This window comes from Eulemur rufifrons, chromosome 6, assembly GCF_041146395.1.
Source record: "Eulemur rufifrons isolate Redbay chromosome 6, OSU_ERuf_1, whole genome shotgun sequence".
NCBI classification, from domain to species: domain Eukaryota; kingdom Metazoa; phylum Chordata; class Mammalia; order Primates; family Lemuridae; genus Eulemur; species Eulemur rufifrons.
Genome location: NC_090988.1, coordinates 64,132,286 through 64,153,206, shown reverse-complemented (window position 1 = coordinate 64,153,206; position 20,921 = coordinate 64,132,286). Strand labels below are relative to the sequence as shown.

At 40.3% G+C, this 20,921-nt stretch overlaps 1 protein-coding gene and 1 non-coding gene across 2 annotated transcripts in view; both read right to left on the bottom strand.

The window, feature by feature from the left end:
- The window catches only part of SPON1 (spondin 1), a 233,774-nt gene that overhangs the window by 169,591 nt on the left and 43,262 nt on the right, over window positions 1-20,921 (bottom strand). The window contains exon 3 of the mRNA XM_069469615.1: window positions 7,306-7,439. Within this exon, the coding sequence (XP_069325716.1) occupies window positions 7,306-7,439 (134 nt within the window). The remainder of the gene's footprint in view (window positions 1-7,305; window positions 7,440-20,921) is intronic.
- LOC138385544 (U6 spliceosomal RNA) lies at window positions 13,615-13,718 on the bottom strand. Its single transcript, XR_011233776.1, has one exon. It is a non-coding gene; the product is annotated as a U6 spliceosomal RNA (small nuclear RNA).

The following is a 20,921-nucleotide window of genomic DNA, read 5'->3' as shown; positions in this document are numbered from 1 at the left end:
ACAGATTCAAACTTAAGGTAAAAAATCAACAACTTTTCTAAACATAAACAATCAATGATTAGAAAGTATAATATAATAGGAACAAAGATCCCATTCATAAAAGCAATAAAACTATAAACACTATAAATTACCTATGGGGAAAAAAAGCCTCACAAGAATGTACAATCTAAGTGAAGAAAAATTGAAAAACTTTACGAAGGATGTAAAAGACCTGAATAAATAGGGTATATTCCATGTTTATGACTGGGAAGACTATTATTAGGGATACTGATTTTTCCCACATTAGACCATTAATTTAGTGCAACATCATTCAAAAATCTTAAAATAATTTTTTATTGAATACAACAAACTTATTCTACAATTCACCTGGAATTATGAATCTGCTCAAATGACCATGAACATTTTGAACTAGAAGATTAATGAGCAATAACTTGCTATCAAAACATAAAACAATGCTATAAAATGGTATGGGTTTCATGGAGGAATAGATTAAAAAAACAACCAAACAGAACAGACTTGTGTAACAATTTTGTGTTTGACGAAGAGGCATCCCAACATATTGGGGAAAGGATAAACTATTCAACAAATGGATGTGGCACAAGTATAATTATCCATTTTGGGAAAAATAGGTAGATTTCACTTTCTCATCTGTACTGCACATCTGTGGTTTGCTCTTCCAGGTAGATGTCTGCTCCACTCTTTTGCCCCCTAGTCTTTGCCTGAGAGAATAATCTACATGGATTATATTAGTGGGCTCCATTGTCCTCATGGTTGGTGACAAGCCAAAGGGGAGAGCCCACAGGGGATCAGGGAAAGGGGATTGGCTGGGGTCCCCCAGGCTAGTTGGTTCCCTTAACCAAAGGCCTCAGCTCCTCCTGTAGGTGGTCCTCTCCGCCCATCCCCTCCACCTCCTCCTCATGCCTCTTCAGGCCGAGGTGGTATAGGTGTCCTCCACTGTTGTTTTCCACCTCATTTTGAGCATGCCATCTATTTTCGGTTGAGGCTTATTGATACCATCTCCTTCACAACATTAAATTCCAGGAAGATTAAAGACCTAAATTGATTTAAAAATCTATAAAAATATACAAAATATGGGAATATATTTATAACCTTGGGTGTAGGAAAATTAAAGTGAGGACTGGCAGAATCTTAAAGATTGATAACATCAAGGGCCGTTGAGCAAGTAAGGATTTAGGCTCTCTTGTTCACAGTCAGGGAGAGTGTTTAAGTTGGCAAGCTTCTTGGAGGAAAATCTGGCAGTGTCTATTAAAATTATAAATGTGCATCCCTTATGATCCCATTTCTTGGCATCAACTGTGGATGAAAGCTTGCATATTTGCTCAAAGAGGCAGGCACCAGGATGTTCATCGTAACATTATTTGCAGTAGTAAAATACTGGAAACAATCTAAATGTCCATCAGCTGTGGAATAATTAACATCCATACCATAGATTATATGCAAGAGTTAAAAAAAAATGTAGGTCTATATGTACTGACCTAGACATATCTCTAATACATCTTATTTAGTGAAAAAGCATTTAAGTTCAGGAGATTACATGTAATATAATATGATACCATTTGTGTAAACTCAAATTCCCATAAAAATGAAACCATGTACTTTATGTTTTCCTTTATGAATATAAACTCCCAGATAAAAGCCTAAAACCTACACACCAAATTGGTATCTATTTCTGCCTTTGTGTAGAAAACTCTGGGATTTATTGGGGGAGATGTCATGGATTTTATACTTCTTCTGTATTCTGTATTTTTCTGTATTTCACTACTTTCTGTATGTGAAGTTTTACAATGTGAATGTGTTTATGTCTTATAAAATTATTTCTTTAATATTAGCTTATATATTATTCCTTCAGAAAAAATAAATATAAGAAAGGAAGAACATGGACTTTAGAGTTAAATGGGTGTGTGACTTCAAGAAACTTGCCTAATTTGCATAGGGGCCTGTCTCCTCCTCTGTAAAATGGGAGTAGTTTCCTCGGAGATCAAATTAGACAGAGCCTGCTAGATGTGCGCTGAGTTCCTGGTGTAGAGAAAGTGTTGGATGACCTTTTCTCGCTCCCCCATTTGACCTGTAAGAACCTCCAGGGCCAAGAACATACCTTGGTGGTCTGTATATTCTGGATTCCTGGGCACATGGAGGCTCAGTGATATTTGTGGAAAGAATGAGTGAATGAACAAGCCACACATGTCAATTGTTAATGGATAAACATACGTTCACATATGTTGATTGTTAATGGGTAAACAAGAGATGCCTCTCTGGCTTCCACCAGAAAGATCAAATGCTTCCGGGTTGTAAGAATAATAAATCAAAGAAAACCAGAGATCTGGGCCAGAGGGATAAAGGCTTTTAGAGCAGAAAGAGTCATCATGTAGATGTGACATTTTCCACCCATCTTCTTTAGAGCCTCAGGCTCTGTGGAGTAATTGGGCTGCCATGGGTAGGGGTGTGGGTACCGAGAGCCAAGCTGGGAACCCAGTGTCCAGGCTGAGAGACTAAGTATTCTAATAGACAATGGCCAGACCACATATGGCAATGACACTAGAACTCTGGGCCCCAGCGTCTGGGCCCCAGAAAATGGCCCAGAACATCAGGATTTAGTCAATGACTGCCAACTGCTATATTTTTTGCCCCCACTTTCAACTCCAAACCCAAAAACCAAATACGCTCTATAGACCAGTCACATAAGATACTCCACTTATAGTTAGCCTGCCTCCAGCTTCCCCATACCAAGAGCCTTCAATCAGAGCAGACCTGAAGTCTTCCCTCTTTTTCACTGTAAGGCTTTCCCACTCTTCTGCCTGCCTTTGAGACTCTGCCAAATGCTAGTGATGGCGGCTGACTCCCTTGCTATGTAGCAAGCTCTGAACACATAGCCTCTGTTCTCATTTCATTGGTCTTCATTTGTTTCCACAAGGCCTCTCACATTTCAACTAGATGCCAGATACATGTCATATATCAATGTGTGTAGATGATAAGATTTCATTACAACTTTTTTTTTTAATGACCACAATGTAGATTAATGCCAAGAGCCAAACTTCTCAAGGAATCTGAGGGAAGGATGCTCAGCTTGCATTAAACTAAGAAATAAACAAACGATGTCCAGACAGATGGCAGCAGAGGGAGGCCAGACAAAGACAGGGCTGAGCTGGGACAATGGACAGATGCTTCCAGAGACTCTGTGAGACTTTTTCCATAAGCCAGGCATAGTGGAAGTCTAGGAACTGCAGGGACCCAAATGCCTAGGTGGGAGGCTTGCTATCAGCATCTTCTCAGGGGTGCGCTGAAGTTAACCACAGCTGTAAGTCTGTCGAAATGTCCACATTTGACAAATGAACTAAATACATAAATAAGCCTTAGGGAATTTAAAGAAGAGGAAGATTTTTGGGAAGGTCCCAGCCCCTACCTCCATGGAAAAATGACTTCTCGGATGCTGGGATTGGAGCCCTGTCCATCTACCCATGACTATTTGTCTGTCTGAAATCCTAAATTCCCAGCATCATTCCATAAGGACTTTAAATTTATTTAAAATAGATTATTATTGTGTTTTCCAAACTGGTGAATGTTATTGACAGTCTCTCTCTCTCTCTCTCTCTCTCTCTCTCACACACACACACACACACATACACAAAAGAAAAGGAAAGAAAAGAAAACAAGATTTACAGTCAAATAAATTTGGCAAATACTGAGTGAAACCAAATTAAACAGATTTCTTTTTACAAGGACTTTGCAAAACCTTCATTATGCTAATATGTGTTAGGAATCTGCAAGAAGGGGATGCAGTATGCAAATATTTAACCACAGAGATTGTTTTCCTGCCCATGTGCTTACATTTCCCAGGACATCATTATGTGGCACACAGTTTTGGAGACACAAGTTTGAGGCAATGCTACCTTTCAGAGAAAAATTTTTTTGGCCGGTTAATACTTCTTATTATCTATTGTAACTCACCAAAAGGAAGATGAGGAGGCCAGATAGGAAGTGGCACCCGAGGGCAAGGAAGGAGATAGGGTCAGAAGCCTGAGCTTGGGGCTAACGGAGGTTACATTTGGGTCTCAGGTCAGCCTAACCACAGTTTAAGGATTCTAGGTATATTTTTCCATCTATTTGCAAGTTCTGCTATTTCTTTTCTCAGTGTTTCATAGTTTTCCTTATAGAGGTCCTTTACCTCTTTAGTTAGGTATATACCTAGATATTTTATTTTCTTTGTTGCTATTTTGAAGGGTATTGAGTCTTTAATTTGGTTTTCTGATTGACTGTTGTTGGCATATATAAATGCCTCTGATTTGTGTATATTAATTTTGTAGCCAGAGACTTTGCTATATTCGTTAATCAATTCCAGGAGTCTCATGGTTGAATCCTGGGGGTTTTCCAGATATAGCATCACATCGTCAGCAAAAAGTGAGAGTTTGATCTCTTCCTTCCCTATTTGGACTCCCTTGATTTTGCTCTCTTGCCTGATAGCTCTCGCAAGGACTTCCAATACTATGTTGAAAAGTAATGGAGACAGTGGGCAGCCCTGTCTGGTTCCAGTTCTAAGTGGGAGTGCTTTCAATTTTTCCCCATTCAGAATGATGTTGGCTGTGGGTTTGTCATATATGGCTCGTATCATTTTTAGGTAGGTTCCATCTACACCTATTTTGTTAAGCGCTTTTATCATAAAAGAGTGTTGAATTTTGTCAAATGCTTTTTCTGCATCTAATGAGAGTATCATATGGTTTTTGGTTTTGCTTCTATTTATGTGGTGAATTACATTTATAGATTTACGTATGTTGAACCACCCCTGCATCTCTGGGATGAAGCCCACTTGGTCGTGGTGGATTATTTTTTTGATAAGTACTTGGATTCGATTTGCTAGTATTTTATTGAAAATTTTTGCATCTATATTCATGAGAGAAATTGGTCTGTAGTTCTCTATTTTTGTTGCGTCCTTTCCTGGTTTTGGTATCAATGTTATATTGGCTTGGTAGAACGTGTTGGGGAGAATTCCATCCTTCTCAATATTGGACAATAGTTTATGTAGGATGGGCACCAGTTCTTCTTTGTATGTATGGTAAAATATCTAGGTATATACCTAACTAAAGAGGTAAAGGACCTCTATAAGGAAAACTATGAAACACTGAGAAAAGAAATATCAGAACTTGCAAATAGATGGAAAAATATACCATGCTCGTGGATCGGAAGAATCAACATTGTTAAAATGTCTATACTACCCAAAGTGATCTACAGATTCAATGCAATCCCTATTAAATTACCAACATCATTCTTCACAGATGTAGAGAAAATAATTATACACTTTGTATGGAACCAGAGAAGACCCCGTATAGCAAAAGCAATTTTAAGCAACAAAAACAAAATGGGAGGTATTAATTTGCCAGACCTCAAACTATACTACAAGGCCGTGGTTCTTAAAACAGCCTGGTACTGGCACAAGTACAGGGACACAGACCAGTGGAACACAACAGAAAATCCAAATATAGAACCATCCTCATATAGTCACCTAATTTTTGACAAAGCAGGAAAGAATATACTCTGGGGACAAGAATCCCTATTCAATAAATGGTGCTGGGAGAATTGGTTAGCCACTTGTAGAAGACTGAAACAGGACCCACAGCTTTCACCTCTCACAAAAATCAAATCACGGTGGATAACAGACTTAAACCTTAGGCGTGATACAATCAGAATTCTAGAAGAAAATGTAGGAAAGACTCTTACAGACATTGGCCTAGGCAAAGAATTTATGAAGAAGACCCCCAAGGCAATCACAGCAGCAACAAAAATAAATGAATGGGACATGATTAAATTAAAAAGCTTCTGCACAGCCAAAGAAACAGTCCAGAGAATAAACAGACCACCTACAGAATGGGAAAAAATTTTTGCATACTACACATCAGATAAAGGACTGATAACAAGAATCTATTTAGAACTCAGGAAAATCAGCAAGAAAAAATCAAGTAACCCTATCAAAAAGTGGGCAAATGACATGAATAGAAACTTCTCGAAAGAAGATATAAGAATGGCTAACAAACATATGAAAAAATGCTCAACATCCCTAATCATCAGAGAAATGCAAATCAAAACCACAATGAGATATCACTTAACCCCAGTGAGAATGGCCTTTATCAAAAAAACCCAAAACAACACATGTTGGCGTGGGTGTGGAGAGACAGGAACACTAATACACTGCTGGTGGGACTGCAAACTAGTGCAACCCCTGTGGAAAGCACTATGGAGGTATCTTAAACAGATTCAAGTAGACCTGCCATTTGACCCAGCAATCCCATTACTGGGCATATACCCAAAGGAAAAAAGGTCATTCTTTAACAAAGACACATGTACCCGAATGTTTATAGCAGCACAATTCACAATAGCAAAGATGTGGAAACAACCCAAATGCCCATCAATACATGATTAGATTAGTAAGCTGTGGTATATGTATACCATGGAATATTACTCAGCTATAAGGAATGATGAAGATACGACATCCCTATAGTTCTCCTGGAGAGAATTGGAACCCATTATATTAAGTGAAGTATCCCAAGAATGGAAAAACAAGCATCACATGTACTCACCAGAAAATTGGTTTCCCTGATCATCACCTAAATACACATCTGGGAACGACACCAATTGGATGTCAGACTGAAGTGGGGGGCGGGGGAGGGGATGGGGGTATGCCTACACAATGAGTGCATTGCGCACTGTTTGGGGAGTGGTAACACTTGAAGGTGCTGACTCGGGAAGGGGTGGGTGGGGAAGGGAGGGATATATACCTACATGATGGGTGCAATGCGCACGACCTGAGGAACAGACACACCTGGAGCTCTGGCTTGTGGGGAAAGGCGGTACAGGAGCAACGTATGTAACCTGAAATTCTGTATCCCCCATAACAAGATGAAATAAAAAAAAAAAAAAAAAAAGGATTCTAGGTATTGTGTGTTCTCAGAAAAAAAGTATTAAATTCCAGATGGAGAAAGTCAAAGATTATCTTCACCTGGTTTGTCATTTTTCTTAACCAGCCCTGGTATCATTACCTCCAGTAAGGTAGAGAGAGGCCAGGAGAATCATTCTATTTGATGAAAGCAGAGATTCAGGCAAATGATTCTTTATGAAGCACTTTACAATGGGTGGCCCATGGTGCTAATTTAGAATTGAGATAGGGGAGGGCAGAGAGATGCTGCAACTTGTCTGATGCCCAGTAAAGCCACTTTTCTTTCTGCAACCACACCACAAAGTCTTTGGTAAACTTTAGAGAAGGAGCATGAAGTGCGTAAGGATTCTATGCTTACTTACTTTAGAATCACACAGCCCGTTCCTGCTGGCGGCGCTATCCAAAACACCTGGATTCGCGTTCTCCTCCGTGGTGTGCTTTCAGTGACGGCAACAGGGCAGTTGCTCATAAACTGCGTTTCTTCTTCATCTATGATCTACGGAAAACCAGTGGAAAGTAAACGCATGAAAATGCAACGTTATTTTGGGAGAGCCCCTAAATTTCTGAGTTGAAACTTGCTCAATTTTATTTTTAAACCTGTCATTTTGTGTTAGCAACTGTATATCCCCGGGCACCAGAATAGTGCCTGGCATGGAGTCCCAGTCAGCATTTGTTGAACTAACTATATATGAGGACAAAGATTAGGCACATCTATGTTCTCTGTGACCAATCTCGGGTCAGCACTTTGAGGAACCAACCACTAGGTGACAATCTTGCTCGTTTCACTAGTACAACCTGTGTTCCATTTGAGGAAAGGAGAAAAATAGGGAGGGATAATCCAAAGCAAATATAGGTAGACTTTGTAATTCAGCTACTTAAAATTAAAAATGTTAAAAGAAAACATCCTTTTGGAGGAAGTATAGCAAAGTGCATAGCACTTTTTATTTGTGTAGTCCTTACTTCCTTAATTTGTAAATTATATTCACCAGTCAGTACTCTCCCAAGTTAACCATTACAGTTTCCCATGACACTACAAACAAGATGGTAGCCTTTCCCATTCCCAAGGCTGTTTCAGCTCTTCTCCTGTCTGCTTGCTTCTGGGTCTGCTGCGGTACTTGCCTATACCTCTAGTAGAACTATAGAGTACATTAGACCTGAAAGGATCTTTTGGGGGAAAATCACCTAAATCCAATTGGTTTTAAATGCCAACTCTAATTAGTTGGTAGTAGCTATGTCATGACTAGTGTTAATAGCATTAATAGATAACATTTCTTAAGCGTGTAGTAGGTGCTAGGCACTACACTAGGTGCTTTATTTGAATTACTCATTTAATCTTCAAATACAATCTTATGACATTATTATAACTATATTGTATTTATTTTACTTTTAAAAATTCCTTTTCTTTTTAGGACAGAAAGCAGAAAGAATTAAGTCACTCAAACTCCTTTCATCACTATACAAAGCAAAGGCAATCTCTTATTACTTTTTGTTTAGCTCTATAGTTTTGATCCTACTTCCATTTCCCTCTTCTATTTAGCATTTACTCATAAGTATTTAATATATGTCCTTTTGAGTATGTGTGTGTGTGAATTACCTTGAAATTATATAGAATAGTTTTGCTTTTTAATGTTTCTTTCATTCAACTTTATGCTTTTGAGCTATGTCAGTGTTACTGTATATGAATGTGATTCATTGTTTCTGACTATTGCCTGGTATTCTATTGCAGGCAATACTTTTTATCAATATGTTTTACTTATCCACTCTTCCAGGGAAGGGCACTTAGCTGATTTCCAGCTCTTTGTCTCCACAAACATTGCTGCAATGGAGAACCTCATACCACTGTACTTGTGATCAGAGTTTCTCAGCGATACAAACCATGTCGTGGGATTGCTGGATCGCTGGGTTGTGGGTATAGTCATATTAATTTCTGTAAGTACTGAGAATTCTGCAGAATGGCTATACCGTTTATTCTATCAGCTATGCACAAGTGTTCTCAATTTCCCCATATACTCACTGGTACTTCTTATTACTGGACTTTCTAATTGTTTCCAGTCTGATGGTTATAAAGTAGCATCTCTTATTTTAATACTAGCAAATTTTGGCATCTTTTCATAAATTTATCAGGTTTCCCCTTCTATAAATTGCCAACTCAGAATCTTTGCCAGTGAATTTTCTTGCCTTTTTCTTGCTGCTTTTTGAGATTTTTCTAGATATGAATACTGCATCATTTACAAATACCTTCTCCTTTCTGCCACCCAGAGGTTAATCTTATCTTCAGAATTCTTATTTAACAGAAATAACTTTCATCTAGTCGAATTCCTCAACTTCTATTTTATGGCTGGCACTTTTGTGATCTTGCCTAAAAACAACTGAGATCACATAGGTATTTTCTAATATTTTCTTCTGTTAGCTTTATAAATTTACTTTTCACATCTAGGTCTTCGATCCATTTGGAGTTTATTTTTTAATATGATGGAGTAGGGATACATCTCCATTTTTCCACATTGTGAACTACTTTAAAAATAATTAATACATTTTATTTTTTTAGGGTAGTCTCGGGTTCACAGTAAAATTGAGTGGAAAGTACAGAGAGATCCCACAAATCCCGTGTCCCTATACACACAGCCTCCCCCACTATCAACATCCCCCACCAGAGTGGTATATTTATTACAATCAGTGAACCTATAATGACACATCATTATACCCCAAAGTCCATAGTTTACAGTAGGGTGCTTTCTTGGTGTTGCACATTTGTGGGTTTTGACAAATGTATAATGACAGGTATCCACCATTACAGTGCCATGCAGAATAGTTTCACTGTCCTAAAAATCCTCTGGGCTCTGCTTATTCATCCCTCCCTCCTCACAACCACTGGCAACCACGAGTCTTCTACTGTCTCCATAGTTTTGCTTTTTCCAGAATGTCATAGAATTGGAATCATACTATATGTAGTGTTTGCAGATTGGCTTCTTTCACTTAGTAGTATGCACTTAAGTTTCCTCTAAGAATTTTCATGATTTAATAGCTCATTTCTTTTTTAACATTGGATAATATTCCATTGTCTGAATGTACCACAGTTTGTTTATCTACTCACCTACTGAAGGACACTTTCGTTGTTTCCAAGTTTTGGCAGTTATGAATAAAGCTGCCATAAATATCCATGTGCAAGTTTTTGTGTGGACATAAGTTTTTAATTCATTTGGGTAAATATCAAGGAGCACAATTGCTGGATCATATGGTGAGAGTATGTTTAGATTTGTAAGAAACTGCCAAACTGCCTTGCAAAGTGGTTGTACCATTTTGCATTCCCAACAGCAATGAATAAGAGTTCCTGTTCCACATCCTCCACAGCATTTGGTGTCGTAAGTGTGTTGGATTTTGGTCACACAGATAGGTATGTAGTGGTATCCCATTGTTGTTTCAATTTGCAATTCCCTAATATCTTAAGATGTTGAACATCTTTTCAAATGCTTACTTGCCATCTGTATATCTTCTTCGGTAGAGTTTCTGTTCAGGTCTTTTGCCCATTTTTTAATTGGATTGTTCACTTTTTACTTTTTGAGTTTTAAGAGTTCTTTGTATTTTGGATAGCAGTTCTTTACCAGATGTCTTTTGCAAATATTTTCTCCCAGTCTGTGGCTTGTCTTTTCATTCTCTTGACAGTGTCTTTCAGAGAGCATAAGTTTTTAATTTTAATGAAGTCCAAACTTATCAATTATTTCTTTTACTAATCATGCTTTTGGTGTTGTGTCTAAAAAAAAATCATTGCCATATATAATGTCATCTGGGTTTCATTCTACGTTATCTTCTAGTTTTATAGTTTTGAATTTTACATTTAGGTCTGTGATCAATTCTGAGTTAATTTCTGTGAAGGGTGTAAGGTCTGTATCTAGATTCTTTCTTTTTTCTTTGTATGTGCATGTACAGTTGTTTCAGCACCATTTGTTGAAAAGACTATCTTCTCTCTATCGTGTTGTATTTGCTCCTTTGTCAAAGATCAGTTGACTATATTTGCATGGGTCTATTTCTGGGATTACTACTATATTCCATTGCTCCATTTACTATTCTTTCACCAATACCACACTGTCTTAACTCTATCCCTTCCTCTTGACTCTTAAAAATTATCCCTTTACTCTCCTCCAAATTCAACTTTTGCCTCAACTGCATTAATCTCATTAGCCTTTTAAGCACATTCAGATCTCTCCCATTAAAACTTAAGGGCCCTCACTTAACCCTTCATTCCCCTCTAGATATGATCTTATCTTTCTTGTCTCCAACACTACCAAATTACTTGAACACGTTGGCTATACTTAGTGTCCTCACCCCTCCCACTCATTCCTCAACCCAGTTCTGTGTGTTTTCAGACCACACCACACTACCAAAATAACCCTAGCTAAGGCTTCTGCAATGCTTAATCCAATGGATACCATATAGCCCTTCTTCTTGACACACCCTCCTCCCTGGGCTTCTGTGCCATAGCTTCTTGGTCCTGCCCTCCTCCCGACTTTCCCCACCTACTCTCTCTCCAGTTTCTTTGGGTGATCAGCCTCCACTACTGGCTTTTAAATTTGAAACTGCTCAAAGATCAGTCCTAACCCCTCTCCTGTTCTGATTTTATTCTCTTTCTGTAGATAATCTCATTCAACTCTTGGCTTTAATTACTACCTCTGTGTAGAGGACTCATACGTTTATATTTCCAGTCTAGGCCACTTCTCTGAGTTTCAGGCATAGATCTCCAACTTCTTTTACCTGCATTTCCCTTTGGATATATCAGAAATACCTCAGATCCACTGCTAATAACTAACCTAACCATCTCTCCTCTAACCTGGTCCTACTTCAACTCTGCAAGTCAAAAACACTGGAGTTCATCCTTGGCTCTTCCTTTGCCTTTATCCTCCATATCCATGTTGTCCATTTTGCCTTACAAATATCTCTTGAATTTCTACCACCATTCCTACTATTACCCTATACTAAGCTAACATAACTTTTTCTAAGAACGAATATAAAGTCATTCTTTTTTAAAAAATTATTTATTCTGTTTTTTTTTTTTTTTTTTTTTTTTAGAGACAGGGTCTCACTCTGTCACGCATGCTAGAGTGCAATGGCACCATCATAGCTCACTGCAGCCTTGAACTCCTCAGCTCAAGTGATCTGCTTGCCTCAGCCTCCCAAGTAGCTGGGACTACACGTGCGTGCCACTGTGCCTGGCCTGAAAATCATTCTATCTAATTCTTCCTCTTTTGCCTTTCTCCAATTTGTTATCTATATTTCAAGCCAGAGTGACCTTTTACAAACACAAATATAATCACAGTATAATATCTCCCTCCTTACAGCAATTCAACAGCTTTTCATTGCTTCTACAATCAAGACTAAAATCCTTAACAGAGTCTAGTTCCTGCTTTTCTACCTCTAGCCTCACATTGCCCCATCTCCCTCCTTGCTTTCTGCACTCAGCTCCACTGGTCATGGGGTTTCTCCTGACAAAGCCTGGTCATTTCCCATGCCTTGTTTTTTTTTTTTTTTTTTAAATCATTGTTTTCTCAGCACTTTGTATGGTGCCTGGTACATAATAGGTGTTCACTGAAGAACTAGGAATACTTGCCCCCTCCCCTTGGTTGTGAGACTCCTGGCTTTATGACTTGGCTGCAATATCTGCCTTAGTTCCTTTAGACAACTCCCTGACTGCCTTCTGAATTTGGACTTTGTTTCCCTAAATACTTATTAATAGCCTTGCTAGAGCAGGCACAGTGGCTCACTCCTGTAATCCCAGTGCTTTGGGAGGCTGAGGCATAAGGATCACTTGAGGCCAGGAGTTTGAGACTAGCCTGGGCAACATAGCAAGACCCCATCTCTAAAATAAGTTTAAAAATTAGCTGGGTATGGGGGCGCACACCTATAGTCATAACTATTCAGGAGGATCGCTTGACCCCAGGAGTTCAAGGTTACAGTGAGCTATGATCATACCACTCCACTCCAGCCTGGATGACAGAGTGAGACCCTTTGTCTAAAAAAAAAAAAAAAAAAAAAATTTAAAAAACCTTGATAATAGTAATAGCTAGCATTTTTAAGCACTTTCTCTTGGTGTAGGACTTTACACATATTTAATATTATTTCCATTCCCCTCAAACACTGAAAAACAAGCATTGTTAAGCCTATCATTTAGGAAATTAGTGTGATGCAGATGTGTTCAATAACCTGTCCAAAGTCCCACAGTGGCAGAGCCAGGGCTTGAGGTCAGCCCTACTTGGCTGTAATTCCCATGTTCTTTCCCCTGAACTGTAGTCCCTCCTAATAGCATCATCACCCTTATGACAGGTAAGAAGTTTCTCTCTAGTCAAGCCTAGTCCAATGGAACCACGTGCACTGGACCAGCCCACAACAACAAAACACCCCACTCCAATACACACACAAGTACTTGGTAACAGTAAGTAGCGCTTTTGCTCTATACTTTCTGGAAGTATTCTGAGATTCCCTTCTGCAGCTTTGTTGGTGTGAGGGTGGATCTGCAAACGATGTGATTGTCTTGGCCTTGCAGAACTACAATTCCAGCAAGGATCCTCTGTGTTGCTAGTCACAGAGAATTTTGCAGGAATTTTTATTTTTATTTTTTTACTTTATTTTTGAAAGAAGACATTTATTGAATCAAAATCAATACTTTCTTTTTAATATCTAAAAATATGGAATGCTTCATGAATTTGTGTGTCATCCTTGCTCAGGGACCATGCTAATCTTAGTATCGTTCCAATGTTAGTATATGTGCTACAGAAGCGAGCACTGTAGGAATTTTTAACCCTAGTTCTTTGAAATCTTTGGGAAGGTTCTAGGTGATTACATTTGGAAAGCTGAAGGGAACGAATATTTAATTAATACTTGCTATGTGCCAGGTACTTAACGTGGCCATATCATTGAATCTTCGATAGCAATAAAAGATTTTACAGAGGAGGAAATGAAACTCAGAGTGAGCTGGAATTCTGACCCAGGACTGTCTGAAGTCAAAGTCCATGTTCTTTCCAGTTGAACTCGGACAAAGATCCCAGAGGGGGGTAAGACTAAGACCCGTGGCCAACAACTGAAACAAAGAAGAATGTTTTCCAATCCATAGAAGCCACCTCAGGTAAATATGGTTGTTTATCCACAACCTCAGTTGCCAGATGGTAATTAAGCATTGAACAGAAGGGGCTGTTTCCTCGGATGCAGAGAATGCTCCCAACATTGTTTGCTTCTCAGAAAATATCAGCTTCTTTTGAAAAGCTGTGAGCTCATCAGAACCTGCTCCCGTCCCTTTCCCCACGTCCCTCACATCTCCACACTTGTCATGGTCTAGAGAAGACCTTAGAATCCCACCATGTTACCCACTGACTAAAGGGCAGTCACTCATTTCGATCTGTGGTTTCTTGTCTGAATACCTGAGACCAGAAAATTCAAACATATTACAATGGAGCAGCTGTGTCTGGTAAGAGTACTATGGGTGATTTTTATTTCCTTTGTATGCTTATTGTATTTTCTAAATTTTCTACAGGGATGACGTATTTAGATGAATAGGTTTTTAATATATTTTTTAAGAACCTCATTATAACATTCCAAGGACTACGTTTCCATTTTACATATAGGTTAAAATAAACCTTCTCAGATTAAGTTTAAGTTTAAAGTCATTTTGGGAGAGATTTGCTTGTAAGGCAGCTGCTTGACTCCCTGCAAGAGAGATCTTAATCTGTGACTGGTTCCCATCCAGGTGAGACAGCCAGGTAAGGCCGACCCAGATATCCACCGAGATTTAGACAGGTAGATAAAGTTTGATTTCCAGAATATTTGTCAGTCTATAATTAAAGCAACTGGTTGGGTATCTGGTCATGAATAGGTCTTTTCAGATATTAGGGACATTCTAAGCTACCCTGCAAGCAGGATTTTCAAGGCATCCAAAACTTTTCATTAATCACAATCTTAGTCCTGAATCACATGCCATATCTATTTTGAAATCTACATCGTGACTGCCTTTACCCGAGGATGTCTACTCTTCCCTCATCCTATTCATGGCCTCACTTTTCTTTTCAGACTTGAATACACACAACTTCTTTCCTAAATCTACCCTTGGCTCCCCTCCTCAACTCTGATCTGGATTCTCTCACCTGGTGTGTTGCCTCACCCTTTCTGGTCCAACAGACACAAACATGAAGGTCCCTGATGAAGCTGTAAGTATTCTAACAAGTGGGTGAACCATGGCAGCGGGACATCTAAGAGAACACTATTCAGAAGTCCATGTAGGTGGCATCTGGGACATTTGTTTTCAGGAAGCAGAGGCCCAGCATGGAGATCAGGGGCTAGTGGTCACATGAGAACCAAGAAGTCAGATCATCAGAACAGGAACTTGGAACAGCATTGACAGCAGGAAACTGGTCCCATAAACACGGGCTTGGAGCAGAGTTAGCAGGAGAGGTCAGGCTTGGGAACTTGGGTCTTGGGCTAAGAAGGGTCTTCTGCTGCGGAGGGTGTGAGATGTGATTAAGAGAACAACTCAGGAGCCCATCGACTGATGCTGGGGCACCACGACCAAGGGTGCTCATCAAGATAGTGCTATGGTAGCCCCCAAGGGGGGACAGCAACTGCCTACGCAGGCTGTCCTCAAGGCTGGGTTATGGATGGGCTGCGTTTGAAGGAGAGGGCATTGCTATGGCTAAATAGGAACTGTTGAGTTAGGCAGTGCAGGGGCACTGATAGTTAGGGACTGGCGTGAGGAATGAGGGAGGATATGTGTGGTGAAATCACCTTGTAAGTATTTCTTCTCTGCAATCTGTGAGAAGCACATAAATGGTGGAGTCAGATAGATTTGAACTAAATCATGGTTCTGCCACTTTCTAGTTAGATGACTTTGGCCGGGCAAAGCCACTTGACCAATCTGAGGATGATAATACCCAGCTTGCTTGGTTGACAGAAGGAACAGATGAGATAGCAGGTACAAAACATCCAGCACCTATAACTGGCTGCAACTATGACTGCAACGCTCTCCTCACCGATCATGACCCACATCCCAGGGAGAAGTATTCTCTTAACATCTCAGGCTACGGACACAGGAGGAAGACACCCTGAAGAGGGGAGGCAGAAATAAGCTTTTTATTATTACTACACAAGAGACGTTTGTTCATTGTAGGAAAATCAGAAAACAGAGGAGCAAAAAAATATCAGACAGACATTATTGGTAGCTCTGCCACCTCAAGATAGTTATGACTAATATTTTGGTGTATATCTTTTCAGATTATACATATACATACACAAATGCAATTCTAGAAAATAGGATTATATTGTACTTCCTATCTTCTAACCTGCCTTTTCACTCCACAATGCATCATGAACATCTTTCTTTTCCCTTCAATACGCAAATCTCAATAAATTTTTTTTATGGCTGCATAATGGCCCATTTTATGGATAGTCTACATTTTACCTAACAAACCTCAGAGCGTTGAACATTTTGTTGTTTATAATTTAGGGCTACTATGATCATCCCTCATGGCTAAATTTAACATCTTAATTTTTCTGGGAGTGAAATTAATGCAGGTTATTATTGCTGGATCTGCCAAGGAAGGGATTTCTACTTCAGTAAAATCTGAGAGAGAGTCCAAAGAAAATAATCCCAGTCATTAAATCACCTCTTTCTAGTTTCCTCTGTGTATCTTTCAGTCTGAAAGTCCTGGAAGGAAATATAGCTGCTTTTGTCTTTATGAAAGAGACTTCCATATAGATTTTTTTAAAAATTAAATAAAAAGTTTGCCTTTATTGCTTTAAAAAGTAAGTTTATTATAGAAAAGTTAACCAGGACAGAAAATTAAATGGAAAAAAAAATCCTCCACTGTTTGAATAATTTTGATTTGTTTCCTTCTAGCCACTTCTGCATTTATACTTTGAAATGGGCAAATAGTTGTACTCATTTTGTATGTATAATGTTGTGTCTTATTTTTTCCATTTGTTCAAGAAGCCTTGATATTTTTCCAGGTTTTTCTAAACTCGTCAGAAACATAATTTGAATGGCTGCATCGGATGCATTATACAGTGTGCCTTTTGTCAGTGGTCTCTCTTCTTAGCTAGAAAGATTGAAGCCTAGATCCTGTCCTCTTTCCCTACAAAGACCCTCATCTCCCAGCCCCCATATCCCTTCAACAAAGTTACTAGCATCCCTTTTTGCACTAGCATCTCTTCAAATAGAGTCTTACCTCCATTCTATTCACCTTTTTTTTTTTTTTTTACCTTACCTGCTTTATTTCCTCTTTCCCAGGGGTATACCCTCCATCCCCCAGACATGAGAAGCATCTGGGGAGGAGGTGACATGGCCAGGAGCACTGCCAGCAGCCCCTCCAGCACCTCGCCCTGCATAGGTAGCCTCTACTACACAGAATTTAGTCTCAAGGGCCACCAGGTTGCATCCCCCTACCCCCTGCCCCACCCCAAACCAGATTAATCCACCATGCTATATGGGTCGTTTCACATATCAGGAGCAAACACAGCAGGCCAGGCTTGGGAGCAGGGCTGGGCTGGGACGTGTAGGCGCCCTGGGCAGGCTACTATTCTGGCCCCTTTTCAAAATGATATTCTCTAAATATTTGCCCAAAATTCATTTGGAGGAAAGGCTGAGTGCTGCGTGGGAGAAGGAGGCCGGGCAGACTGCTGGCTCAACACTTGCTCGTTCTTTACTGTCCTGCCCGGAGCAGTTCAACTGCCGACCCTAAACTTGCTCACCTCACCCAGCAGCCAAGAGGCCTGAAGGCCGCTGAGATTCCGTCTCTTGTCACTTAAGTGCTCCTGGAGGTTTCCTCCCTACCAGGAGGCAATGGTGCAGGGCCTGGGAGAGCCCGACAGCCTATCTTTGTGACTCTGGCGAGTACCTTAACTTTTCTGGAATGATTCTCCTTGTCTGTAAAAGGGATAATAATAGCACCTACCCCAGTGGACTGGAAGGATTCAAATAAGTTAAGATATAAAGCTGTTAGAGAAACTCCTGGCACAGAGCTATCACTGCATATATTATAATCACTGTGTATTAATGATTATAATGAATATTATTATTATTATCACTCTCATGTCACGTTCACTCTCAACAATTCTGGTAAAGACAATTTTCTCCATCGCATTACATTTCCAGCAGCATTTTAGTGCTCCTTATAGACTAGTATCTAGGGCAGCAGCCCAGCTGGCCTGCACCTAAATCCAGCTTGGCTCAGGAGCGTCGAGTACAGTGGACAGGCTCCAGGGGGCTGGGCGTGCGTGCGTGTGTGCGTGTGTATGTGTGTGTGTGTGTGTGCGCGCGCGCGCGCATGCAGGGAATCACTGCAAGATCACTCTACCCACAGCGTAGCCCTTGGTTAAAAGAGAAAGCTTCATCTTCCCAGTGAGGATTGGAAGATGCTAAGAAAGGTGGAGACAGACTTTCTGGAACTGCTAATTTACCAGGGTTGGGTAATCTTCAATGAGAAAAAAAGATCTCTCCTCTAGAAAAACCAGGAAGCGAGGAAGAATTCTCCTTCAAACCACGTGAAATACGCCTCCTGGAATCCTGAAAGGGAGCATGGGGTAGTGGAGAGAGAATGGGTGGACTTTGAAGCCAGGAAGTCCTGGGTCTGATTTCTGTCTTAGTCACTGAAGGACCTTGAGTGTCCTTATCTGGGAAAGGGCTATGTCATGCTGATGAAAGATGTTCTGTGTACAGTGCCTAGCAGGGAGCCAGGAGCAGATAAGTGCCTGATAACTGTGACTTCCTTTGAGTTCCTGAAGTGATAGTCAGAGAATGGACCCTGACAGCTCCTTTAGTGTCTAGAAGTAGGCGATTGATGCTTATAGGCTGAATAAGTGGAAAGATTTTCATGTGCTGACTGTAAAACCCAGGAAATCACAGAATATCCAGTATTTAATAAGTACATACTCTGTGCTCTTGCTAACACTTCATATCCATTATTTCACAGGATCATCTCAATGATCCTGTGAAATAGGAATTATCCCCATTTTACAGATTCAGAAACTAGGACAAGTAAGTTGGGGGCCTGGACTCATGTCCCCCACAACCCCAAGGCTAATAACCACTGGACCTAACACATTGTCTCTGTGTCTTTCACTTGGGGACATGGTGTCAGTTTCCACTCAATGCTAGAAAATTACCCTGTTAAATAGGTTAAACAAATAGAACCATATAACTGGGGAATTTTGTTCTAGGAAGTCTAACGCCTAGGAAATAAATTAGCCTTTTAAGTTTTATATCACAGTACAGTTGAAATGTTTAATAATTATTGCCAGAGAACAGTATAATGCAGTACTAAAAATGAGTAATTGAAAAGCCCATCAAGGCAGATGAGGCATCTTCTCACTGAATTGCTCTTGAATACTTTACATAATTATTTCATTCAGATTTATGATCAGCTCAGCAAAATGTACATCTCTCTATCCTGCTCTGCCTGAGTAGTTCAGGAAGCTTTTTTATATTGTGCTAACACCTTTACGAATGGGTAAATGAATGTCTCTTGTACACTAATGGGGCTGGCAATGGTTTGATTTCATTTAGTACAGGAAAGAGTTAGGAGCGAAAACTCAGTTTGCTAAAGGCCCTCGGCTTCCCAGTCATTGTGCTGGAGGTTTATTTGCATTAACTCCGTCGGTTCATTTAAAGTCCATAACAGTCCTGAGAGGGGACTATGTTTTCCATCTCGCAGGGGAAACTGAGACTCAGAGAAATGCTGGAACTTGATCAGATTTTCAAGCTTCAGGTGAACTCACACTGGGCAGTTTGGCTCCAAACCAGTGGCCTTTCCACTGTATCATCAGCCTCTAGAAAGACCCTGTGTGCCCAGAGAGGGCTTAGAATTTTGGGAACAGGCATCTAGTGAGGTCAGCTGCAGAAGAAAGCTGATCCCAGACAGATTTTATTTGCAGCTCTGGCTCTTTGGACATCTGAGTTGTGGATGCCCCACCCCACCAGACTCCTTCACGTCTTACTGTATCAGCCCCTCCAGGCAAAGAGCGATCCAGACCAGTCTCCTCCAGGGATGCGGTTTTCCATGGATTCAGCCTCCCCACCCAGCCCACATCACCCCGGGCTATGGGTTTATCAGAGGCACAAGCTTATCATCTTGCCTCTCCCAGAACCCTGCAGAGTGGGAGTTCTTGGCAAATTCAGTTCACTGGCAAGTGCAGACAGATGGCTGCCTGGATGAGATGACAACCTTTGTTTCTGGTGTCACTTATATGTCAAAATAGCCCAAAACAGGAAGAATGGGGAGAGGGGATTATTTTCTTGTAACCCTAACCCTGGGAGAGTTACCTCACAGGCAGGAAAAAATAATTCTTTTTTTTAATATAATGTATTGAGAAGATTTTAATATAAGAGAGGGACTTTTCAACTTTCCCCCACCCTCAGATAAGACAGCGACATGTCCAGCAGACTGACTGATCTTTCTTCCCAATCTCCCTGTCACCCTCTCCTTAACCCCAACACTTGCTGTACTCTTTGCTAAAGTCAGCAGACATCAGCACAGGGCCAGAACTGTGCTCCCCCCTTCCCCGCCCCCTAGCCTTCAGAATGAGCTAAGGCTCTGCTGAGGGTTATTTCAGAAGAGGCTTAAATGGGTCACTGAGTGTCTTCCTTCTCCAGGATATAAAAGCATGTGAGATTTCCCTCTCTTGTTAGAGTGAAAATGGCAGACCTCATGCACGGATGTATATCTTACCAAATATGGTGCACATCTGTGAACTTCTCCACACCTTTGGGAGACGCCAAACTTTGATCTCACTATATTTTAACAGAGAATCTGTCTGAAAGACATGGATTTATGGTAACTCTCAATGGCTATTCGTCAAACACATCCAAGGTGGTTATCAGCCAGTGGGTGCTGAGCACTTGCAAAACAAATCAAGTGTCTGAAGAGGACGCATTTTGTCTTTGTGCACCTGAAGGTGGAGGGTTGGGGGAGACACACTGATCACATCATGCAGAAAAGGGTGCATT